The sequence below is a fragment of the Oxyura jamaicensis genome, chromosome 14 (assembly GCF_011077185.1).
Source record: "Oxyura jamaicensis isolate SHBP4307 breed ruddy duck chromosome 14, BPBGC_Ojam_1.0, whole genome shotgun sequence".
Lineage (NCBI taxonomy): Eukaryota > Metazoa > Chordata > Aves > Anseriformes > Anatidae > Oxyura > Oxyura jamaicensis.
Genome location: NC_048906.1, coordinates 12,409,341 through 12,434,525, shown reverse-complemented (window position 1 = coordinate 12,434,525; position 25,185 = coordinate 12,409,341). Strand labels below are relative to the sequence as shown.

The window sequence follows — 25,185 nt, the reverse complement described above, 5'->3', positions numbered from 1 at the left end:
CGGTGCCCCGGGCACCCCGGGGACGGTATCCCTTGTCCTGCACTCTGCTGGGTGCCCGGCCACCGAGCCACATGCAGGGGCGTCCCCGAAAGGCTCTCCAGAGCACAGAGGATGTGCCTGCTGGGGTGATGCAGGCCACGAAGGCAGCTGCTGATTTTCGGCAGCAGAAACCTGCCCTGGCATCAGCAGCGGGGGGAGCAGAGCGCAGGGCTGGCCGTGCTGGGGAGGTCTCTGGGGACAGGCTGCCATCGCCTTCCCCGCTCCCTCCGGCCGGGTCGGAGCCAGGCATCGGCGCTGGCAGCTGGGCTGGGCAGGGAGGAGGATCCCCCGTTAGCAGTTTGGCACAACGCATTCCCCCAGGCCCTGCGGTGCTGTGCTGAGGGGTGCAGGGGCTGGGTTTGGGGGGGTAAGGGGTGTCTTCCCCTGGCCGTGCCACGGTGAGGGCTGTTCCTGTGGGGAAGAGGCAGCAAGAGTGACCTCTTGCCAGTGGGAAAGCTGTGGGTGCGTGGCGGTGTGATTTAGAGGGCTACTGGCTCGTAAACCTCTCGGGGTCAGAGGCAAGAGAGACGCCTGATGCTGCAGGTCACAGGAAGGCAAAGAGGTGTAGGGTTGTGGCCTCAGCCAGCTGTGACAGCGTCGCAGGGCTAATTCCCATCTCCATGGTCCTGCTGTCGGAGTCAATCTGCTTCAGCTCGGGGGCATCACCTTGTGCATTCAGGGCTGTGCACGAAAGCCTGATAGCCACAGGCAGGTGTGAACATCCCCGCCCTGCCTGAGACCCGGGAGGTGTTTTTTACAGGAAAGGTCTGGAAACTGGTTTTGACCTCCTCATTCTGATGCTGTAAATAAGGCACCACGAGCTAACCACCTCCCTGCCCCGCTCCCCAGATGCTCCGTGGGTCGGCACGGGGTGGGAATGGGCACAAGTCGAGGGGTCTGGGTGTCAGGCACATCCCCGGCCCCCCGGCCCCCCGGCCCCCTGCCCCAGGTTGCGATTCACTCCGTGTGCTCTCGTCCCAGGGAGGAGCCGCTCCCCTGGCCCCGGGAGGATGGAGGTCCTGCAGCTCCTGCGCCTGCTCCTCACCACCAGCATGCTGCGCCTCTCCCAGGCGGTGAATCCGTTCGTGGCCCAGCAGACCCCCCCGGACCCCTGCTATGATGAGAGCGGAGCTCCTCGCCGCTGCATCCCTGAGTTCGTCAACGCAGCCTTCGGGAAGGAGGTGCACGCCTCTAGCACCTGCGGGAAGCCCCCGACGCGGCACTGCAATGCCTCCGACCCCCGCAAAGCCCACCCGCCCGCCTACCTGACCGACCTCAACACCGCCTCCAACATGACGTGCTGGCGCTCGGAGACCCTGCACCACTCACCCCACAACGTCACCCTCACCCTCTCCCTCGGCAAGAAGTTCGAGGTGGTCTACGTCAGCCTCCAGTTCTGCTCGCCCCGGCCCGAGTCCACCGCCATCTTCAAGTCCATGGACTACGGCAAGACGTGGGTGCCCTACCAGTACTACTCCTCCCAGTGCCGCAAGATCTACGGCAAGCCCAGCAAAGCCACCGTCACCAAGCAGAACGAGCAGGAGGCCCTCTGCACCGACGGCCTCACCGACCTCTACCCGCTCACCGGGGGCCTCATCGCCTTCAGCACCCTCGACGGGCGGCCCTCCGCCCAGGACTTCGACAGCAGCCCCGTGCTGCAGGACTGGGTGACGGCCACCGACATCAGGGTGGTTTTCAGCCGCCCCCACCAGTTCCGGGAGCTGGGGGGCCGCGAGGCTGGCGAGGAGGAGGGGGGCACCGGCGCGGCCCCCTACTACTACGCGGTGGGCGAGCTGCAGGTCGGCGGGCGCTGCAAGTGCAACGGGCACGCCTCGCGCTGCGTCAAGGACAAGGAGCAGAAGCTGGTGTGCGACTGCAAGCACAACACCGAGGGGCCCGAGTGCGACCGCTGCAAGCCCTTCCACTACGACCGGCCCTGGCAGCGGGCCAGCGCCCGTGAGGCCAACGAGTGCCTGGGTAAGTGACCCCCCCCGCCCCCCCGCCGCCACCGTGCTGCGTCCCCCTCCCGGGGCCGGGACCCCTGAGCACCCGAGGGATGTGGCCGTGGGGCTGAGCGTGCGAGCCCGGCACGGGCTTGAGCCTCTGCTGCCTCTGCTCTGCTGCTTGGCTACCCGCACCCAAACCCTCCAAAGGCACCACGGCGTTTTTTTGGCACGTGGGCACACGCGGGGATCGTGCAGTGTGATGAGCTGTGTCGGCAAGGGGTGTTTGCCTTGGGCAGCGAGCTGCTCGTCCCCGGGGGAACCAAGGAGGTCACCTGCATGGGTTGGGAGCAGGCAGCAGCTGGGTTTCTCCACCCAGCAGGGGTTAAGGAAATATCTGAGCTACCCCATTTCAGCCTGCTATCCTTCTCACTTGGTCTGGCACGGTGCTGTGTGCAGTGGTTTTAGCTCATCTCGCCTTAAGAAGGTTTATGTGAGTCAAAGACACTTGTAACCTACGGAAACTTTTCGCAACTATTGAACCCACATTGTTTTCCTGCCCCACTCTCAAATCTTTTTCTATAGGATTTCCGTGGAGGCTTTTGCCTTTTGTCCTATTCTGTGCAGGGTGAGGGATGCCAGAGCCCCTCAAAGCCCTGGGAGAGGGGGGAACAACTTCTCACTCTGCCTGGACCGGAGCCCAGGTCCCAGGGGGTGGCAGGAGGATGGGGACAAGGGAAGCCATACCATCCATCAGTCCCTGAAAGGCTCACTGGATGTGCCAGAGGTCAGAGGGACTTGTTAGTATTTGTGATCGATGTCTTGTTGAGGTCCCAGCTGTCGGCTTAAATACGTATGTGTCGCAGAGGATTTCTTCTGAGAATGGCTAAAAAGGCAGTCGAGGCAAATCAAGTGTCCGAGCTGATGCTTTAAAAACACCTCATGCCCTGTGGGAATGTGTCAGCTCCGGCGCTTCCCCGTTTGTCTCAGAAAGACGAGTTTTGGAGCAAAACTTGGAAACCGCCTCTGCCCCGCACCCTGCCCTCAGTGCCTGTAGGTGTGGCTGGGGACGGCTCAGGTGGGGGCCAAAAGGAGGACCCCAGCCCTGACCCCGGTGTCTGGAGTCGTGGGATCCCGGGGCGCATCGTCGGCACCGTGTCCCCTGTTCGAGTGACGCAGCCGAGCAGAGGAGGCTCTGCCAGCTCCGGGGGGCTTAAACTGGAGCAGACCCCGGCCTGAGACACGGGGGAAGGCTCTGGGGCTGGGGGAGCACTAGCAAAGCTCCCGGCCATCCTTGGCCGGGGCAGGGGGTCCCATGTGAGGCTTTGCTCCTGCACATCCCTGCTGCAGCCCTCCCCGCCCCCAGCCAGGTCTCCGTTTTGGCAGATGGGGCTGAAAAGATAATCGAAGGAGAGAAAAGAAAGGCAGGGAGGAGGTGGGGGCGCAGAGCGGTCCCTTCAAGACACCCTGACAAGCCCCACACACAAAGGCCCGTAGCCAAGCTGCGTGTGAAAGTGTTTTTTCCTGTTGATTCGATCCCCTTCTTTCTCCCTTTCCCCTCTCGGGCTTTGTGCCCTCTCTGAAGGGACCTGAAAGAGCTTCTCCATCACACGCCTCCGAAGGGCTTAGCGGCTGAAAGCTGGATTAGCTCCCCGAGCCTTCCCCTCTGTGCCTTTCAACAATGACATCTCCCCAGCCAGCACGAACAGACGCAGCAATTAGCACCAATTAAAAGGAGAGGCCGCCCGGGAAGTTCCCTTTGCTCGGCCCAGACCGCGGGGTTTCTGACTCCGTCCGGCGCCCCGGCCCCACTCTGCCCTGTGGTGGCGAAGGACACGCCGGGACAAGGGGGAGGAAGAGGAGGAGGAGGAAGGTGTGCCTGGAGCCTGGCATCCCCCGGCTGTCAGAGGGGCAGGGATGGAGGGCTCTGTGCTGCTCTGGGCTGGGGACGAGCAGCCGTCCTGCTCCACGCTGTGACGCTGGGATGGCCACGCACGCGTCTGGGGCTGGGCACAAATCACCAGACCCGGGAGAACCCCTCCCTGCTGGGCTGGGGGCTTGCACAGAGGCTGACGTAGCCCCCGTTTTCGTGGGAGGACGGAGGCCTAGGCAGGTGGCTGCTTGTTTCGGGGAGGCCCGCGGGGTTCCCGTGGATTGCGCTTTTCTTATTTCACGAGGATTTCTGCTGGTGGCTGGCGCCGGGAAGTGCGGAGGAAGAACAGTCCTCGCAGCCTGGGATCTGGCGCAGAGCGTGCCCCATTGTGGTCCTGCGGCGTTGGTGGGGAGGGGGGTGCCGCCGTGCCGCCTGGTTGCAGTGGGGGGGGGGGACAGCACTTTGGAGAATGGATCTGGGGATGTCGCATCCAGGCTGACGAGAGGGACACGGCAGCTTGGCCAAAGGGCGAGGCACCAGCCCCGTGCCGCAGGGTGCACGGCCCCGTGCCTGCCACGTGGGCTGTCTGCAGAGCAGTGCCATCGTCCCCTGGGCATGATCCACCTCTCCCGGTGCCTGGCATGGAATAACTCTGCAAAGGGGCAGGCGGCAGCAGGGGCACTGGCATGCAGAGCCCCCCAGGTGATGCCTCGGCGTTACTCTGGTAGACCTGCGCCACCTCCCCCTGCTCCTGGTCCCCGCTGCCACCAGGAGCCCGGTCCCCTGGTCAGGAGGCTGTCCCCAAGGCAGGGGGGAGCAGATTAGTGCAAGGCAGCCACTGGAAGTAATTGATCCACTCGCTGGTAATGCTTGGAGCTCTTGTTCCCATTGTCACTGCCGCGGCACAAAGGGGAGACCTTGCTCCACGAGCAGGATCCACCCCACGGAGCACAGGGACAATGCTCGGGGCTCACTTTGATCCGGGGCTCCGTGGGAAGGGGCTGCACGGTCCTGGGAGGACCTCGGTCCTTTCGCTTCGGGCCAGGCAGCAGCGTGCCTGGGGGATGAGGGCATCAGTCCAGGATGTCAGTGCCCAAAATGCCAGCCTCCAAAGTGGTGGTGGAATTCGCAGGCTTCCCTGTGCTTCACCCATCTCCTCTGCCCCCTCCCCATGTATATTTTCTTTCTTGTTTTTATCTCAGTGCTCCTGATGCAAAATTCCCCGATAAATCCCCTTTTTAAGCCACCCTGGCCTGGGCTGTTTCACACCGGTGCCACAAGCAGGGACCAGGCGTCTAGGCTGCGGTGCAGGGGATCAGCACTCGTGTGCCCCGCTCCTGGGACGGACTGGGGTGGCTCAGCCTCGTCCCCTCCCTGCTCTGGGATTCCTCCTCTCCTCCTGCTTCCTTGCAGCCCAGCCACAAGCCCCCGGCCCCTCTCCCCGAGCGCTTCCCCGAGCTGCTTCTCCAGGAACCCAGTCCTGTCCCCGTCCCTGTCCCCAGCCCCATGGGGAGGGCTCTTCCCTGCCCGTGTGTGGGCAGTGGGAGGGCAGAGGGGCTCCCCTGGCCCCGATCCCCCTCCCGGGGGCGAGGTGCAGCCTTGCCTCCTGGCTGGGCGCCCCTCCAGCCAAAGCAGGGGCGTAGCTCGAATCCGCTGCGGGTTGGCAGCGGCGGCCGGTCTAGGGTTTCGCTGAGCCAGCTCCGTGAACTAATTATTCCCAGGGAGCTCGTGGGGGCGGCCAGCCCCCTCATGCCCCACAGCACCAGCACCCACCACGTGCCTGCTGCCTGTGCTGTGCCCCCCAGCCAGGTTCCCAGCCCCATGCCCCCCACCCTGGGCTCCGCTGTTGGCTCCCACTGGGGAGAGGAGGAGGTGGCGGGGAGGCTGGGGCCCGGGCAGAGGTTCAAAACCATCAAAAGGAGGACAGGAGGCTGCTCTATTGCAAGGTGTTGGCGTTTAATTAGTCTATTATTGCAAATTATTAGATCTTGTGATTGTTTAATTGATCATATGATTGTTTAATTGGGCATACTGTACAAGGGCGGAAGCGAGCTACCACGTAATTAGCCCCAAACTGTGCAATTAAAATCTTATTAATACCCCAAACAGCAGGGAACATTCAAGCCTTTAATTAGTGATTAACAGGAGACAGACAGAGCTTGCAACCAAGTCAGTGCTGAGGAACAGCACAAGCTTTTAGCCGAGTACGAGGGGGGGACCCGTCTGCTCCGATCAGTGCCGGGTGCCTGTCACCGGGGTGCGGTGCTGTGCCCCCGTCCCCATCCTGGTGTGGCCAAGCCCAGCCAAATCTCCGTACTGAGCCCCCCGCACAGCCCCTGCCACCCCCGTGCCCTCAGGGCAGCTCTTGGTGCTCCCCCCCCATGCTGGCAGTGCCACCGCAGCCGTGCTGCCCCGTGGCTGCAGAGCGGTGGCCCTGGGGCTGGGGGGGGACGTGCCAGCAGGGCAGCCAGGCAGCGAGCCAGCCCCTGGCTGTGCCAGCCGTGACACAGAAAGGCCGGGCCAGTTACTCCATCACCAATTAAACGGGCAGAGAGTGGCGAATCATTTACCTGACCTTCCTCTTCTGCCACCCCTCACATCCCCTCCGCTTCCCCAGAGCGTGCAGGGAGCTTGTGGGGGCAGAGCCCTGACCCTGCACGGTGGGTAGCAGAGCCGCCACCCCACCGCGCTTCCTTCCTGGAGTGGAGCACGGCAAGGACGAGGTCCTTTTACCCCCAGAACTGCTCCCCTGCAGACCACATCCCTGGTGCAGCCGCATCCCCACCAAGCCAGCAGCACCCCCGCCACCCAGCCACGTTGCCGCTTTCTTCAAGTGTCGCACCCCGGCATCCAGCCACGCGTGACAATTTGCTTCAAAAGCGTCCGCTTCTCACCAGCACTGGGGCGAAAACAAAGTGACCTCAGAAGGCACAAGCCCCAAAAGGCACCTTCCGCCTCGCCGAAGTGTTGCTTTTGTGCCTGCCGTGTGATTTTTACGCTAATCTCATAACTCGGGGGAGCTGAGTGTGCAGGGCTGTGCCGAGGCTGGGAACAGGCTTTTGCTCGACTCCTTGAAGCCTCCAAGAGGGCTCCCAGGCTGCGGTTTGCTGCCGCTCTGCTCCCGCACGGTCTCTGGCCGGGCAAGCAGGGTGGGGGGCGAGGCGGCCGGCGGCCGTTTGATCTGCACGGGCTGAAGCTCTCAGCGTGCTCCCGGCGGTGTGGTGGGCAGGCGGCCCCGGGGGGGTGAGCGGGGGAAACTTCACACAAACGACAAGCAGGCCCAGCAGTTAAATCTGGGCTGACATGTTAATGAATTTCACAGTACGCCTGGAAAAACTCTCACCCAGCCTCAATTTACCAGCGCGGGGAGGGGGCTGGGGGCGGGCGCCACGTTTCGCTGAAGGAAATCTTGTTCCCATTATCTTTTTGTGAGAGTGTTAAACAGGAACTGGCACTGATTTTCCTTTTTATCTCACACACGTGGAATCGGGCGGAGGAGGGGGGGAGTTGGTTCTTCATGGTTCCTGCGGCTAATGAAAGAAATAACGTGTGTGTGTTCACATCAGCGTGCTCCTGGGGGCGGGGGGGAGGCACGTGCAAGCATCCGTGCATGCACGCAAGTGTGCAAGTGTGCTTGTGTGAGCATGCACAGGCGTGCACATGCTTGTGCTGCTGGATGTGTGCACACGTGCATCTCAACGTGCACATGAGCGTGCGTGTGCCTGTGCTCGTGCACCTCTGCATGCACATGCCTGTGCGTGCGTGTGGCTACTTGGGCTCCTGTGTGCACGCGCGTGTGCACGCAGGGCAGAGCCCTCACAAAAAGCAGCCTGGGGGCTCTGCTGCTGGTGCTGAGGCTGGCACCCGGCGCTGCTCCGCGCTGTGCTGCAGCAGCGCGGCACGAGGAGGGTGGTCTGCGGCGCGGCTGGGCTCTGGCTGCTGGGGAGGGGGCAGCGCGCTGCAGCGGGGGCTGCCGCCCACAGGGACAGAAAGAGGGGACAGCGGGGCTGCAGGTGCCCAGCTGGTGCTGCTGGACACCCCCTGCCCTGTTGCACCCCTGCCTCCGTCCCGCCTTCAGCTGAGTCGCCCCCGTGCTCCGTCCCTGCATGTGCCCCGTCTCCGCGCTGACCTCCCAGCCCCGGCCCCGTGGGGCGGTGGATGCTGCACATCTGGACAGCACGTTGGGGCCGGCTGTGCCGAGTCCGGCTCCCCCTGCTCCCCACCTCTGTGGCCCAGCCGGGGACCAGGGGGAGCCCGACTGGTGGGCTCCAAAGTTTTGGTCAGCCCTGCCGCCACCTCCTCCCCGCGGGTTTGGGCTGTGTTTGCTCCTCCTGCCCGGCAACATGCAGAGCTGCTCCCATGCGTGGCACACGGAGCCACATCGTGGGGGTCCGTGCCACGCACGTGGGGTCGGCCACCTCTCCCAGCGCCCCGTTTGGATTCTCAGGCAGGGCTGGCACAGCAGCATCCTAGCAGACAGCCAGTCCCAGCTCTTAGGAAGTGGGACCCCACCGGATAAAAGCCATGCCAGCATTTCTGTGGGGATGGAGAGGGCCAAGCACCTGCAGGGACAGGTTCTGGGGACCATCCGGCGGGGTCCCAACTCAGGGCACGGGGCGCACAGGAGCACTGAAGCAAGCTGCCTCCCTCGGCGCACCGGGCGAGGACGGGCTGCACCTCCCTGCGCCTCTGCCTCACCCTCCCCTTCCCTTGCAGCCTGCAACTGCAACCTGCACGCGCGGCGCTGCCGCTTCAACATGGAGCTGTACAAGCTGTCGGGCAGGAAGAGCGGAGGGGTCTGCCTCAACTGCCGGCACAACACCGCCGGGCGCCACTGCCACTACTGCAAGGAGGGCTTCTACCGCGACCTCAGCAAGTCCATCACGGACCGCAAGGCCTGCAAAGGTGAGCCAGGGCGTCTCTGCCTCCCCGGGGGCACCGGGCAGGGAATGGCTTCGAGCCGAGCATCTCTGCAGGCTCCCAGACTCCCAGGGGATGGGGAGGATGGCCTGCAGGGGCAGGCGGCTCAGGGGAGCCCCCGACCCCGTGAGGGTCTGATCTCTTGGCCCTGTTGTGGCTGCGGGTACAGCCGCTGGTGGTCAGTGTTGGAGAGATGCTGAGCTGGGCAGGCGCTGGAGGAGGTGTGCTGGGACTTGCTGGGATTTGGTCTCTGACACCAACATAGTCTTGGCGGTAGGATACGTGTGGATGCCTTCAGGCTGTTTCACTGAAGGGTGTGCAGTGCTTCCTCACCTTCGGATGGCCGGGGTGATGCTGGTGGTGATTTCCATCTCCCTGCTGCACTGCAGGGCCCCGTGGTGTGGGTGTTGGTGATGCAGTGGCTCTCTGGGCCTGATTCAGGGGTGCTGAGCAGCACAGCCCAGGCACCGATGGGCAGGGTGGCTTGTCCCTGAGCCAGCCCGGAGCCACGCTGATCCAAGCCAGAGAGAGGCAGCCTGGCCTCGCAGATCCTGGCCCGTGCCAAACCCAAACCTCTCCTCTCCCATCTGGCCTGCCTTATCTCTCTGTCCATCCTCCTTCCTCTGCAGAGCCTCCAAACAATGGTTTCACCAGAGACCATTGGATGACAAAACACCTTGACCGTCCCCCTGGACTGCTGGCACGCAGGCCGACACGCTGGCCCCACCAGCAGGCTCTGCCATGGCTTCTCTGAGGCCAGGAACTAACCCCTGATCCCTTTTTTTCCAGCTGAGATTGCAAGTATCTCCCGGAAGGGAGTGCGGCTTCCCCTCTGGCACCAGCACTGTGCCGTGCAGATAGCACTGGAAGCTGCTTCCCTGCGTGTGCTGGGGACAGGGAGGGTGTCACGGGGACGGTGCCTTCCCTGGCTTATGAAGCACCCTCAGAGCAGGCGAGCGCTGGCCAGGTCTGTGTGTGTTTATGTAGGGCCTACATGGCTGCTGGAGCTGGTGTTGGGCAGCAGCCTTGTGGCCGCAGAAGTGAAGAATTTGGCTCGCAGGGCTCCCCTCCCTGGTGCACTGGTGCCATTTGTAGGTTGGGCTCATTTGGGGCCGGGATGCATCCAGGGATGCCACAGGTAAAACCCTTTCATCGCCCATGCTGCGTGAGCTGCCCTGGCTTTTCCCCAGCCTTGTTCTCTCCGGGGCTTTTGGACAACAACTTCTGAGCCCCCGGGCCACGAGGGTTTCCTGCTGGCAGGGCTCATGCCAAGTGGCAGCCAGGTCCCAAAGCCATGCCAGGTGCCAGCATCCTCCAGGTAACAGAGGGAGAGAGGAAGAGGAGGAGACAGGGCAAGCTGCACATCCCGAGCGTCTGTATCACCCCAGCACAGGCTGCGCCCTGCTCCTGGGGAGCACTGGGCACACCCCGAGGGTCCCCACTGGGGACAGCCCCCAGTTTACCCGCTGCCAGCAGTGTCCCATTATTCCAGAAATTCAGCTCCTTTGCAGAAAAATCGTGGCACTGACCGAGGCCATGACTGAGCAGCTGCAGGACGAGACGGATGGCAGCAGACCCAGCTCCTGCTTCAGCACTATCACCCTTTCCGTCAGGCTTTCCCCCATGCCAGCACTGCGCTCAGCATCCCCATCCCTGGGGGTGCCCCCCACATCCCAGGCAAGCGATCTCTGTGTGCAGGAGCAGCCAGGCAGGCGGCAAGCTTGTCAGCCTGCGGTTTCGTGGAAAAGCCCTGAGTCATTTCCTCCGGAGGGGCAGGGAGGGGGCTGCCTGAACCAGAGCCGCGGCGAAGCCCCCCCAGCCCGGCTGCTCTCCCCCACGCCCGGCGCACACGTGCGCGCTCCTCCCACCCGGGTTGTGGATGGGGCTGCATTCGCTCCTGCTCCATACCAGTCCCTGCAGCCCCTGTGGCAGCAAGAGGAGCTTTGGGCAGCTGGGCTGGGGAAACCATGATTTCAGCATGGGGCTGCTCAAGTAAAGGGACTTTGGGGCAGGCATGGCTCACCCCGACGGGCACCAGGGCGGCAGAACTGCCTCTGCCACACCTCGCTGAGCATCCTTTGTGGGCAGGAATGGTCCTCCCCACCAAAGGAAGGGTTTCTGCCTCCCTGGTCTCCGTCTCCTTCCAGCTTTTTGACCATAATTGTCTGATAAAATCCCAAGTAAAGTGGAAGCCTTGCAGGCATTTCCCTCCCTGTTGGGGCTGGGGTCCCCAGCACCACCCTCTCCTGTGCACTGTGCTCCCCTTTTCTGTTCCAACCAGGGAAGAGAGCACTTAGAGAAAAAATAAAAAAAAATAAAAATAATAATAATAATAAAAAAAAAAAAAAGGTTAAAGAAGCAGGATTTGGCTAGATGCTGGAGACAGGAAGGCAGCTGAGCATGGCCCAGCCTTGATGTGTGGGTGTGAGAGCTGGGTGCAGGTTTGTGGAGCGCTTCCCCTCTGTCTGCACATAGCCTCCCGTAGAGGCTGTCCCATGCCAGGGCTCCAGGGGAATGTCCCAGTCCTCCTGCGGTGCTTGGAGCTGTGGGAAGTGCCCTCCAGCCATGGGGATGTACGTGTGCACAGGTGCACGAGGGCTCTGAGTGCCCGGCCAGTTTATGGCCGTAATAACTAAGCCACAGGAGGAGGTAGAAGCATTTTCTCTCCTGGCTGAGACCCGAGCATTGCCGTGTGCAGGCATCAGTCAGGGGACAGCGGTACCCTGCCTCACCCAGCCAGCAAGCAAAGCCACCGGCTTTGCTGAGGACTGGGGGGGGCTGCGGCAGGGCCCCCCTTGCAGAGAAAACCCCTCCCGTGGGTCCTGTGCCAAGCCAGAGGCAGGCTCCTGCCAGCCGAGGCCGTGCGTGCCACTTCCTGAGGGCTGGCAGGGCTCGCGAGTGGTTTTGAAATGCTGCAGAGGCTCAGCCCAGCCAGATGAACATGTGCACAAAGCCCGTCCCCCGCTACGGGGCATATGTTGAGGAGGATCTTGCAGTAGAGCAGTGCCCTGGCTCCGTAGAGCCAGCTCCTGGCTCTGCCCCAAGTATCCAAGTTAGTAATAAAATCCTTCATGCTTCTGTTCCTCCGACTGTCCCTCCCTTGCAAAGCAGAGAGCATTTCACCCCCTTCCTCGTGCGCACGCAGGAGTGGAGCGGCGTGGATCAGGAGCTCCTTGGCACAGAACTCGTATCCTCCAGGGTCTGCCAGCCTCGTGCAGTGGAGCTGCGACAGGATGGTTTAAGCTCATTTTTGCCAAAGATGCGCTGTGTACCTGCAGCTCAGAGTAGCCATCCTTCTGCGAAGGAAAGGAGAAGGAAAAGCAAGGTCTGTGAGATCACATTTGGAAAGCACGCGCAGAGCTGGAGGCTGCGAGGAGGCTTTTCCTTGCAGCACAGAGCTTTGAGCAAAGGTCCTCACATGCACTGCAGTGCTGGTCCAGGGCAGCAGCTGAGCAGCCCAGAGAAGGAAAACACTGGAATGAAGCTCGGCTCATATTCAGATCTTGAAATGCTAGCCCAGGGACCAGTAACCATTACAATAGATTTCAACAAACCCAAATGCTTTCATTAAATAACTGTCCAAACAGTTTGTCTCTGCTAGGATGCAATGCCTGCCCAGGTTTTGAAGATGGGCACAAAAATATTCAGCGCAGATTTCACACCCCTGCACCTCCCACAGCACACAAGTGGAGCTCTTGGCCTCCGGCCAGCGAGCTGGGGGCGAGCAGGGGCGAGCATCGCTCCGGCCTCCAGCCACCAGCAGCCAGCCTCACTGCTGGATGCCACGACGCAGAAAAGCTGGGAGGATGGAAAACGCAGAACCTGCAGGATTAATCCAGTGGTGGTAATTGAAAAGTCAAATAAAGAATGGCTGTGCATTAATCCCCGTAATTTAAACAAAGTTGTAAAACGTGAGCTTTCTCCAATGAAAACCGGTGAAGCAGCAGCAGCTAAGCCTTATGAAGCAAAAATACCCGCAATATTAGGTGCAAGACATGCTTTCTGGCAAATAGAGCTCAATGACTTAAGCCCCAGGCTAGTGACTCCCTCCGCCATTCAAGTACCATGGGCTGGATCCTGGCACCCAGCACGGTCAGTGCGTGGGCAGCAGGCACAAAGCCAGCAGCACAGGACGGGGACGGGGCTGTCCCTGTAGCTGGAAGCAGCAGTCAGCCCTCATGGGACCACGGGAAATGGTGGGCTGGGGGCACAGCAAGGGCCAGAGCCTGGGGCTTGTCCGGCAAAACTCATCTCCCAAGGGAATCTTCTGGGACAGAGCCGTCTCTTGTGGTCATGGGATGCACAAAGCTGGCTTGATTGCTGATCCAAGTAAAAGGTCAAGTCACTGGAAGCCTCCTCACAGCACAAGGAGGATCCCACTAGATGAATTGGATCCTGATTGAGCTGAGATTTATGGATGTACTTAAACTTTACACCAGGAATACACTGCCGAAGCCGGGGAGATTATCCACAACGTGTGAAGCTAAGCACTTACATAAATCCTTGCTGGACACATGCCTTGAGCCGTAAATTTTCTAGGGCACGGACCGTCTCTCTCTGTGTGCGCGGCAGAACCGTAATGCCTGCGGCCATGCCCACGCTCACCTGGCAGCCACGGCCCTTCTCGGGCAGCAGGGCTGTGCCAGGTGCTGGTGAGAGAAGTCGGCGCTCCGTGCCCAGCCTCGCTGACAGATATTCAAATCTTTGCTGCTTGAAGAGAGACAAAGTGGTGGCCGTTCTCCAGGAGCAGCCATACCTGCCAGCTCGTCAAGGGCACCTGTGTCCTCCGAGACCCCGCAGAGCCAGCGCGGAGGAACCTGCAGGCCGCGTGCGAGGGACGGAGAGCTGCCAAGCACCATGCTCCTTTTCAGGCCGGCCGGGCCCGACCCCAGCACTTTGCTGCTGGCTTTGCATCTCACCCCGCAGGGCTGGAGCACGCTGACGAGGCTGGAGAAGCCCATGGCACCCGTGGAGGTGCTGGTGGCTCCGGCTGCCCCGGCAGGAGCACAGGCTGTGGCTGAAGAAAGGCCCTGTGTTCCCCACGTCACGCCGAGGCCCTCTCGCTCGCTGCCATTTGTTATCACAGCTGAGCCCCCAAAATATCCTTGTCAGAAACACGTCCGTTTCCAGCCCCAGCCAGGATCTGATAAGAAGCACCACATCTGGTCCCCATTAGAGGCCGCTTGCTCTCGTTTCTCACCGTGCAGGAGAAGCCCGGGGAGCCGTGCCGTGGTGCTGTGACCAGCCCCATCTGGTGAAAATTAGGGAAACGATAACATCGAGGGGCTGCGGGGGCAGGCGGGGGGAGATGTTTTTGTTTTGCTTTGGAATCACGTTCAACTCTTACACTGATGGAGGCCAAGATAACCTCCTCCAGCTCATAGCCACACCAGCCCTGGGCTGGCAGATAGGAGGGCTCTCTCCTGACTGAGTGTTGTCTTCTCCTTCCCACATCCCTCCTCGTGGACAAGCCCTGGTGGGTCCTTACGAGCCTGTGGTGTGACGGTGGGCCACCTCAGATCCATCCTGAGGGTGGAAAACGAACTTCCACCCGGGTCAGGTGTGGCTTGTCCCCTGGAGAGGCTGTGGTGGAAAGTTGTAGGGACAGTGTCCTCCCGCGTAACCAGAGCCTCTCCTCCTTCTCCCACCCAGCCTGTGACTGCCACCCGGTCGGTGCCGCCGGCAAGACCTGCAACCAGACGACGGGGCAGTGCCCGTGCAAGGATGGCGTGACCGGCCTCACCTGCAACCGCTGCGCCAAGGGCTTCCAGCAGAGCCGCTCGCCCGTGGCCCCCTGCATCAGTGAGTCCCCCATCGGGCTGGGGTGCCTGCCGAGGCACGGTGGCCAGGAGAGCCCCTGGGGTTTGTGCTTTCCACCTGCACCCACAGCTGGGCATGGTCAGGTCCTGAGTGTGCTGAAGCTACCATAAAAGCACTGTTCTTCAGTGGATCTGCTTCTACCCCAAGGAACAGCATGTCTCCCTGCAGCACCCACTAGCACTGTTGGAGGTGGCAGCAGGGGTTAAACTATCCATCCCCTACACAGCAGCATTTCAAGGCTCTTGGGGTTGCAGTGTCAGTATCTCAGCTTGTCCCAATTTATTAAGCTTGGTTTGGGTATCTCCAGGGGTATTTTATGGCCTGTGATATTCAGGTCAGGCTCACCCAATCCTTTGTCTCTCTGAGCGAGCTCCCCAGAGGTGATCCACCAAATCCCCTCTGCACCATGCTTGCGGGTGGCCCTTGCCTGCGTTTCATCCCCAGAGCCTTCCCTGGCTCCAGACAGACCTAAAGTACCTCGGCAAAGTGGCCAGGGCTGGAAGGTCCCATGCAGGGCAGGTCCCACCCAGGGGCACTGACAAGAGGGGCTGCCCCAGGCTGGGCTGGGAGGGGGCAGCTTCCCTGGGCTAGTCCCTCAGGGCTGGGGAGCCCTTTCTTTAAGACATCTTCCCCTTTTCTCTTCCAGAGATCCCTGCCATCAACCCAACCTCCCTGGTGACCAGCACAGAGGCACCTGCGGGTAAGTGTTCTGCACCCCCTGCCCCCAGCCCTTCCCAGGGACATCCCCCTCTCTGCCCCCTCTGCTCCCTCCAGACACCCAGCAAGAGTGCCAAGACAGCTCTCCAAACCCCCTGTGCCAGCCACTGCCTTGCCTTTAGTGAAAAAATTGATTGGAAATCCTATGTATTTCTAGAACGGGACCAACTGACCTGCCAGGGCTTTCCCAGGGAAGGGGTTTCTGTGTCCCTTCTGGGAAGGGAAAGGGCTACGAAGATGATCAGGGGACTGTCGTATGAAGACAGGCTGGGAGAACTGGGCCTGTTTAGCCTGGAAAAGAGAAGACTGAGGGGAGACCTCATCAGTGTGTATAAATATCTGAGGGGAGGGTGTCGAGAGGATGGAGCCGGTCTCTTCTCAGTTGTGCCCAGTCAAAGGACAAGAGGCAAGGGGCACAAACTGAAGCACAGGAGGTTCTGACTCAATATGAGGGTTGCCAACACAGGGAGCAGCTGTCAGGGCATCGCTGCCCTCACCAGCCTGTGGAGTGGCCATGGGCTGGCTCAGGAGCCCCATGCAGAGCACGGGCTGCTGAGTCTCCCCAGGGACATGGTGACATGGGACATGCGCTGTCCAGAAATGGAGAAGCTCTCCAGGTCTGAGCTGGTCCCCCAGCTCGCAGGACAATGGAATAATGGGGTCTTCTCCCCTTCCCCAGTACCCCCTGCACAGCCCAGCCATCCCCCCCATCACCCTGGCATATCTGCTCCTCGGGCGGTGAGCAGCGGGGCTGGCACCGCATGGGCTGTGCCTGGCTCCTGCAGGGCCCAGGAGGTGCACCCAGGACCTTTGGGGTCTCCTCTCCACTCAGTCCCCACAGAAAGGGGCTGGACACAGGCATTTCTCTTTCCTTTCCTCTGGTTTTGGCATGGATGTTGGTGGGAAGTGAAGTCAAGGCTGTTCTCTGGCTTGTTTTGCTTTTTGGCCATGGAGATCCTGACTGGGAACTGGGAACACTGGAGACGGGGCTTTGGGAAAAGGAGGGGATTTGTACAGTTTTATTGCAAACAGAGAGTGACACGCAGAGCAGAGTTAATCAAGGTGACTCCCCTCCAGTGCTGTAGAAGTAGGAATATTCTTAGAATTTTGTCTGATACTTTCAGCTGCAGAAAAATAAATACCACTTGATAGTGACCCTGGTATTTACGTTGTTTTAGCAGAGCAGCTCTGTGTTAAACAGCCTGTAGTTTTATCTGTGGCTTTGTTGTTTTAAGATTTCTGCCTTCTGGCTCAAATATCTTTAATGCAAAGTAGTTCACTTAGCCTCAAGCCTTCTCCAGGGACCCAGCCTGGGTCCTACAGGACCTGCTCGGGGGGGGGATCAGACACAGCCAGGGGCTGGCCAGGGCAATGCACCCAACACCCTGCCCGCTGCCCGCACCCCCCCTGCTCTGCCCCCCCGGAGCCCTGGAGCCCGCTCCCCTCCCCAGCTCAGCAGCAGGTGTGCCAGGCTGCGGCCGCCCGCAGGAACAGGGGGGCATTGTTCGGGGCTCAGGTGCGTCCCCCCCCCACCGGGTGCTGGCCCTGCTCGCATCTGGGCTTTGCGTTGACGTTGTCATCCCATCGCCTGCATCGCATTCCCCGGGCCCTCACAGCCGCTGAGGTCCGGCTTTGATCCCTGCCCAAGCGCAGATTCGCTCTGCAGCAAAACGTCCTGCGTCCATTTCTTGTAATTTTTATTGTTATTATTCTAAAATATTTTCCACTTAGTGAAAAAAAAATAAAAACCTTGTTCCCCGTTAGCAGAATTAACAAAACTAGTGGAGTGCAAAACAGGTCTTTAAAGGAATTCAAAGTCAGCAGTAAAAGATTTGTAGCCGTAACACCTAATTAAGTTACATCTCTCTTAAAACAAAATATTCCTTCTTTTTTCGAGGCGAGGCGAAGTAAACCAGATGTGCAAACCCACCGCCTCTCGTGCCTTCCCCCCGCGCAGGCGTGGGATGGGATGGGATGTGGGTCACATCGCCCCTGCCTGCCGGCTGGGGCTGGGGGCTGTGCCAGGGCTGCAGCGGTACCTCGATGGGGAATTGGCATGTCCCAGGGCTGCAGCAGCATCTCAAGGGCTGTGGGTACACGTTCACAGCCTCTGCTACCCCCGGCCCCTCCGCATGCCTTGGACATGGCAGAGAGGGGGGCAGGAGGTGGTTGGGAGGGGAGGTCTGGCTGCTTGGGGCAGATGTTGGGGTTAAAATGGATTTTTCTGCATCCTTGTAGCACGTGTAACACCACACAGGGGAGGGCTGCAGGGGAGATGGGAAGGTGAGGGATGCTCTGGGACAAGGGAGGTGCCCGTGAAAGCAGCTTCTCCACTAGCTGCGATAGCAGAACCCCTGATAGCAGGTTCTCCTGGCACTTTTGCCATCATGGAGAGCATGCCGTGGGAAGAGCACTAACCCATGCCCTGGTGGTGGATGTCCCCACAGAGAATGGGAGGATGGGGCCCACTGTGGTCCATGGTCTTGTCCTGGTGGGGGGCATGGGGCTGAGACCCTACCTGGCACCCCTGGCATGGTCATTTCTGTCCCCTGCACCCAGCCCACGTGTGGGAAGGGGGTCCTGCGTGCAGAGGCAAGGAAGGGGAGTAAACGCCTCGAGTTACTTGGTCGTCTTAGTTTTTTTCCCAAGTTTCTAACATAAATTGAGCAGCAATTGGTTTTCTATTTGAGAAATGTTCCTCAGCATAAAGCTGAGGTTAAATGTCCCCAGAAAATCCCAAATTGTTAATTTCACATACCATTTCTGGCTCTTCAGAATCACAGTTTTATGATGTTAATCATGAGCAGGAGCCCAGGGCAGTTATTGTTTTTCTTCTTTTATCCCTCTCCTTTGTTCCTGCACACAGAGCCAGGGGAGGGCTGGGGGTCTGGCAGGTTGGCCAAGGCTGTCCCTCAGCTCATCACCTCCCAGCGCACCATGTCCCCCCCCTGGTGCATCATCACCCCACGAGGTCAGCTCAGGACCGATCCGGCATCCATCCTGCTGCTGGATGCTGCCGGCCGCTCCGGTCCCTGCCACCCTCCTCTGCCCAGGAGCCAGCGGCTGCAGACCCGTGGCAGGGCCGTGGCCGGGGCCGGACCCAGTGGGGTTTCCGTGCCCCGCGGCCGCCTGCTTTCGCCGCCTGGCCCTGCATTGTGTGGCGCTGGCTGGCTGCTGCCGTGGCTCAGCTCCCAGCCCCGTCTCCAGCAGCGGGGGAGACTGCGAGCCCATATGGTCCTGCGTGTCCTTGCGAGAACGCAGCTTGGCTCAGGCAGCTCTAGCCAGATTTGCAAGGAGCTGAAAGCGGCCCCAGCGGGGTTTTCTCTTCAGAGGCACCTAAAAGTGTGGCCCTCTCTGAAGATGCTGCATGCCGCCAGCCGCAGCGTGCCGTGCCCCTGGGGCCTGTCCCCACAGCCACCCATGGCCTCAGCTCTGTCCCTGCACTGGGCTCGCGGGCAGGGATGCGGCCACGACTCCGGGCGCTCTGTTGAGCTGCAAGAAGAATGCTGCTATTAATCACTCCTGCTGCTGCTCCTCCTTCCTTTTTTTTTTTATGTCCCCCTCTTTTCCCTTGGAACCCTTCTGATATCTTCAAAAAAAAAAAAAAAAGAAAAAAAAATCTCTCCAATCCACAAAATGTCTTTTCTGCCCCCACAGATGACTTTACAGCTCGTGGCATTCAAAAGTCATGCTGGTACAGAAAGGCTCTAGAGGGCAGGTGATCCTGGCTGTTCTCTGCACCCACGGTGCTGGGGACTGGGGCAAACTGCCGGGACGGGGACAGGGACGGGGACAGGGCGGCCGTGCCAGCCCAGCAGCAGGGCGGTGCAGCAGGGGTGACATGGTGACACGCTCGGCAGTGGGGCCTGAGCCGAAAAGCAGGGCTGCCCCCCCCCCCCGCCAGGAATCAGCTCCGTGCTGAGCCCCTTCTATCACTGACAAATTTGGACCAGGCGGCACAAAGTGCCCGGTGAAAGAGAGCCGGGCAGAACGGGGAGCAGCAGAGCTCGGGACGAGTTTGTGCTTCTGGGCTTCTTTCTTCCCTCTTCCCCCTTCCTGCCCTTGGCACCGGGTGCTGCTGTTTCCCCCCCCCCCCTCGCCCCCCGCCTCCATCCCGAGCCATCGCTGTGGCAACCCGCAGACAAAGAGAGCTCAGAGGCTGCCCGCCCGTCCCGGGGCTGGGGCCGGCTCTGCCAAGCCGGACAGAGAACCTGGGAGAGAAAGGAAGAAAGATGGGCTTAGAAAAACATGCCATTAGGAAAGAGACAAATTGAGATGTTCAAAGGAAGATGGCAGGGGCAAAGAAAGGAGGAGAACTGGGCTGCTTCGGGCGATTGTTGGATCAAAGCCTTTGGGGAGAAGGAGAGAGGCATTCCTGGCCTGCCCTCCCTCTGCTTGAGATGCAAATCTGGGGCCTTTAGAAATGCAGAGAAAAAAAAAAAAAAAAAAAAAAAAAAAAAAAACCTCAATGAGGACATGAGCCTCTCCCGGAGCCCGGGGAGCAGCAGGAAGGGATGCTGCGGAAGGGAGGGATGCTCTCTGCTCCTGTGCATGCAGGGAGGACAGGAGGACAGCGTGGTGGTGTCTTTCCCTGCCGTGTCCGGTCAGAGGGCAGCTGGCAGTGACCTTGCCTGCTGGCTCCCCCTGTCCCCAAATCCTTCTGGGGGCTTTGGAGCCCCACAGAGAGCGGGTCTCTGAGGGAGCTGCCCATGGGGACGCTTCCAGCGGTGCCGGCCCCTGAGCACTGAATTGCCCCTGAGGATCATGATCCAGGTCCCTTGGTCTGCAGTCAGATGTTCCCTTGGGGTCTTTCCACCCCCTCTTGCCTCCCACTCTCCCTCCACCACCCCGGAGCTGATTTATCGTGCAGGACGCCGGCAGTGTTGGCACAGAAGGGGACACTGCTTGCCCGAGGTGGTTTCACTTCCCAGCTGCTGGGGCTTTAGTGCTGCGGTTTGGGGGCTTCCGCGGGGCTCTCCTCGGTCCGTGTGAGCCATGGGGGTGCAGTGAGGCTCGGGGTCCCCCCTGTTAGCAGAGTCCCAGGCCTGGCTCACAGTCTTGGGGAACCCCCCCAGGCTGGCTCCTGCCGTGTCACCTCCAAGTCCCCTTCCTCCGTGGTGGGACAGGACCCCATGCACGGTGCTGCACTGCACACCCTCACACTTACCCCTCTGCTTCTCCTCTGCAGACTGCGACTCCTACTGCAAACCAGCCAAAGGCAACTACAAGATTAACATGAAGAAGTACTGCAAGAAGGATTACGGTAAGGGCCCCCTCCTGCTCCCCAGGGGACGGGCAGCTCCCCTTCACCCACGGCAGCGCGTCCCTGTCACCCTGCCTCTCCCTCTTTCCCCTCAGTGGTCCAAGTGAACATCTTGGAGATGGAGACGGTGGCCAACTGGGCCAAGTTCACCATCAACATCCTCTCCGTCTACAAGTGCCGCGACGAGCGGGTCAAGCGCGGCGACAACTTCCTGTGGATCCACCTGAAGGACCTGTCCTGCAAGTGTCCCAAGATCCAGATCAGTAAGAAGTACCTGGTCATGGGGATCAGTGAAAACTCCACCGACCGGCCGGGACTGATGGCCGACAAGAACAGCCTGGTCATCCAGTGGCGGGACGCCTGGACCCGCCGCCTTCGGAAACTGCAGCGGCGGGAGAAGAAAGGGAAGTGCGTGAAGCCCTGAGGGCTTCCTGCCCGCCCCGTGCCCCAGCCCCAGCCTGGCTGCGCACTGCCAGGCTGCACTCAGAGACTCTGTACATATATATAGTGTGAACGGACTCTTCTGTCTATAGTGTATATTTTGGCAACGGTCCCCTTTGAGTGTGCGTGTGCACGCGTGGGTGTGTGTGTGTGGGTCTTCTTCTCTAAGAGTGTATTAAAAGTAATGCAGTAACGACAAACCTGTAATGAGGAGCAAAGCGGAGGGGGTTCGCACAGGTGCCTGTTGCCTGAAGGAGCTTGAAGAGGTTGGTTTCTTGCTCCGGGCATGCTGTTCCTCGATCTCCTGTCCTAGTCTCATTTTTTCCTTGATAAAAGTCTTCTGACAGATGTTGCTGTCTGAGCTCGTGGCTCTCCCTCCTCCGGTGCCCAGGGCCTGCCTCTTCCTTGCTCGCTGGAAACACTCTGCTGCCAGCTCTCCATGCCCCTTTTCTCATGCAGTAGCACTAGGAGATCAGACTGCTCCATCATCCCGCTGCACGTATGGACTGAACGGGTGGAGGCCGCCCCACGCTGCAGAGGCCAGCCCCAGGAGCTCCACTGGGAAGACCTTTCTCAAGGTCTGATTCTCCAGGACCTCAGGTTTACACGGAGAGGTGCCTCCCAGGGCAGGACCGACGCAAAGCTGCAGTGCCCTGGGGCAAGCCAGCCCTGTCGGAGGGTTGGTGGCAAAAGTCCCACAAAGCCGTGCTCACCAGGGAGCAGGGCACAGACATCGCCTCTCCTGGTGCATGGTCCAGGTGACCCAAAACGAAAGACCTGGAGACGCTCAGCTTCTCCCCCCTTGCCCATCACCTGCCCTGCCAGCAGGACCCAGGGCAGAGAGGACAGGCTGCCCAGAGCCAGCATCTGGACCATGCACCACCCAGGTCTATGGACAGATGTCCTCAGCCGGTACCAGCTGGGCTAATTCCACCCATTTCTGTTGAGCTGACACCAAGTGACTGCCAGCCTCGGTGTGCATCTTCAAGGGCTGGCCTGACTGTGTGTTCTCCTGGGAAGCAAGGCTGTGTCCAGGGCTGGCCGAGGAGGTGTGCGAGGCAGAGCAGCAGGAAGAGAGAAGAGCTTTTGCTGTCCGACCTCAATAAGCTTTTATTTCTTCTTCATACTGTATTAGTCTCCAGTTCAAACAGACATCAGTTTCTTCCCATGTTGAGGTTGTAGTGGTCTTGGCATAATAAACATGCGTGGAAATAATAGTTGATCTGACAGTAGATACTGATTTCACTGCAGACCTTGCCTTGCTTGTTTAGGAACACTGAACGGCTCAGCGAGGTGTTGTAGCCCACACTGCGATATTCCAATGTGTTCAGAGGATGTTTCACACTTCTGAGCCCATCGCGTGTTGAGCAAACTCCCCGTCCCACGGATGATGTGCAGTGCTGGAGCCTGCAGCAGATGAGACTGGCATAGACCAGAGGTGGTCAAGACAAGGGATTTTGCGCAGTAAGGCTTTAGGTACTTGTTGAAGCTGCTGGAGATGCTAACAGTGGCTTTTCAGAGATGCTCAGAACCAGCTCTCCCCCCGGGGGGCCATCTTTCAGGACCCCTGGATGCTGGGGTGGTCTCTCAGGGCACAACCACAACTGGGACAGCAGAGAGGGTGCGTGGGACCACCTGGGCTTGCGTGGTCTGGCCCTGTGCTACGCTCCTGGCACACAGCCTCCTTCCCTGCTCTGGATGAGCTGAGGGGACCCTCCTGTCCCTGGTACCACTTGTTCTGGTTGTCACACACAATCAGTCTCTGCCACAAGATGTCCCTTGAACTCCATGGGCCACCCAGCCCTCCTCTTCCTCACAGTACTGCCTGCACCAAGGAGCCCTGGAAGCAGAGCTGCTGCCCTGGCTGGTGCACCCTGCTGTCCTAGCTCAGGAGCCAGGGCAGAGGCACCCCTGGTTGTGCATTGTGGGACTCCTGTCGGGGTCACCCATACAGCCCCAGCCAGGGCTCGGCATCACCCTGGGGTGCTCTGAGGACTGCTTGGGTCCTCTCTTCCACGGCCATGCATCCTCCGAGCACATACAGCCCTCAGAAGAGACATGAAGTGCTCGTGCTCCCCAAAACCCTCTTCCCTCAATTCATCCACCACGTCCAGTGGTGACCAAACAGGACGTCTGCCAGGGTAGCTCGTGTGCGTCCTGCTGGGCTCTGCATGCGGGCCCTGCACCGTGCAGCCCAACACCGCCACGGTGCTGCCGGCAGCACCGGCTGTGGCTGGAGGTATCCCCAGGTCAGGATCCAGCGGGTGCTTGGCCTGGGGCTGCTTTGGGGTGTGCGTGTAAACCTTCATGTGGCCACGCACTTTTTTGCTCCCCATTTCCATCTGGTTCATAATTTAAGCCCGTGACTGGATGGGGCAGACCCAGGAGGCTGACGGGGTCCTTCGGAGACCCCTGTGCAGGTTTGGGGGGGCTCTGCTGACCTTTTGGGGCTGCTGAGGTGTGTGGTGTGGTAACCACCTGGGGCCCCTATGAAATCCGTGTTTAATATGTACAAAAAAAGCCAGCAAATAGCGTAACATACACAAGATGCGTGTGTTTGTTTTTCATTATTTTATAGTTATTATTTTAATAACACCGGTCTAATAAGCACCAACCACCTAATTCTGTGCCTTCTCAGTGGGAGCTGCGGAGCCAGGGGGACTGTGGTGACCCCGTGCCCCTAACCCAGCCCTGCAGGTCGGGGCTGTGCTGAACCCCAGGTTCCTCCAGAGCTGCCAGAGCCTCGTCCCTGCTTCTCGTGCCCCTGGAGCGGGCACACCGTGGGGCACCAAGGCCCCATGGCTCCTGGCATGATGTGCACAAGTGACCCCAAAAAGCTCCCCCACGTCACCAGGACTGGGTCACCAGAGGGGACAGCGGCCCCGGCCACTGCATTCCTGCTCTCTGAGTGCACTGGGCAGGGAGGGGGCTCTCCCCAAGCCCCCCACCCACCCACCTCCAGTTCTCTGGCAGCATCTGGAATTACCCAAAACCCGAACGCTTTGCATCTCTTGGGGGGGAAGCAGCTGGGAAAACTCTTCGCATGCTGCTCCGTCTTCCTCTCTTTTACTCCAGGAGCCATAATTGAAGAAAGCGGGAATACTAATGATATCGCTTGCTGTTTATTTTATTTAGGTATTGTTTTTATATAATCATTAATGGTTTATGTAATTATTTCATTGCTGTTCATGATGTTAATATTTAAACCAAGCCACAGTTAAAACAAAGAACAATCGAGCCAAATTTCCAGTAGGATTAACTGCTTTTTTTTTAGGGGGGTTGGGGAAGAAAAAGGGTAATTAGCAGTCAAGCGAGGAGCTGCCTCCCCAGCCGTGCGGCTACGAGGGCAGGCTGGCTCACACCAGCTGCATCGGTGCAGGACGGGGCTGGGGTGGCTCCGTCTGGGGCAGGAGCAGGAGGTGGCTTGGGCCAGGGGACTGGGGTGGCAGCGGGGGAGGCCGTGCTGGACAGAACCAGTGGCCACCTGCTTTGCCTGGGCGAGGGATACTGCAGCGGGCACCTGCCTCGCCAGGATGAAGATCTGTGTTTTCCGAAAGAGCTCTTGAAGAAAAAAAGAATGAATTCAGTAAAGGATCTGCAAATGCAGCCAGCGCCAAGGTGCCCCAGCACCTTTCTCATGAGAGCTTCTTCAAGCAGACTGCTGGGCTTCTCCCAGCCTGCTGCAGTCAGCTGGGGCAAACCGTCTCCAGGAGAGGCCAAGTCTGCAAGCTTTCCCCTGCTCTGGGACTGAATTTCGCAGCTGGTTGAAATTTTTCTCATTTCAAAACACTGATGAACACTGATGGACATTTTTTTTTTTTTCATGGAAACCCGGAATTTGGCCAAGGAAAGAAGCAAAATGTGAGAATACTACGAGAAAATTCGATGCTCTTTTTTTTTTTTTTTTTTTTTCCATTTTCTCCAGCCAGCTCCAGTCACAAGAGATCGCGTGAGTGCTGGCAGCTGAGCCCCAGCCGCAGCGGACAGACGGACAGATGGACGCACGGATGCACGCCCAGAGCATCTCCCACCGCTGCTCGCCCAGCTCAGCGCTGGGCTCGGCGGACTCCGAGGGCTGTGTGTCTGAGCAGGGGTCAGGCCATTGCTCAGCCCCTTGCTGAGCACCAGGGAAGCACCCACAGGGGTGGCTGGGCTCCCGTGGCACCGGG

The 25,185-nt window shown here is 59.9% G+C and overlaps 1 protein-coding gene across 1 annotated transcript in view; it reads left to right on the top strand.

Moving 5' to 3' along the window:
* The window catches only part of NTN3 (netrin 3), a gene marked incomplete at its 5' end in the record, with an annotated part of 29,980 nt that extends 7,747 nt beyond the window's left edge, over positions 1-22,233 (top strand). Inside the window, 6 exons of the mRNA XM_035339954.1 lie at positions 1,021-2,016; positions 8,572-8,760; positions 14,428-14,577; positions 15,242-15,295; positions 20,501-20,575; positions 20,671-22,233. Of these exons, the coding sequence (XP_035195845.1) occupies positions 1,021-2,016; positions 8,572-8,760; positions 14,428-14,577; positions 15,242-15,295; positions 20,501-20,575; positions 20,671-20,999 (1,793 nt within the window). The remainder of the gene's footprint in view (positions 1-1,020; positions 2,017-8,571; positions 8,761-14,427; positions 14,578-15,241; positions 15,296-20,500; positions 20,576-20,670) is intronic.
* Between the last annotated feature and the right edge of the window lie 2,952 nt (positions 22,234-25,185).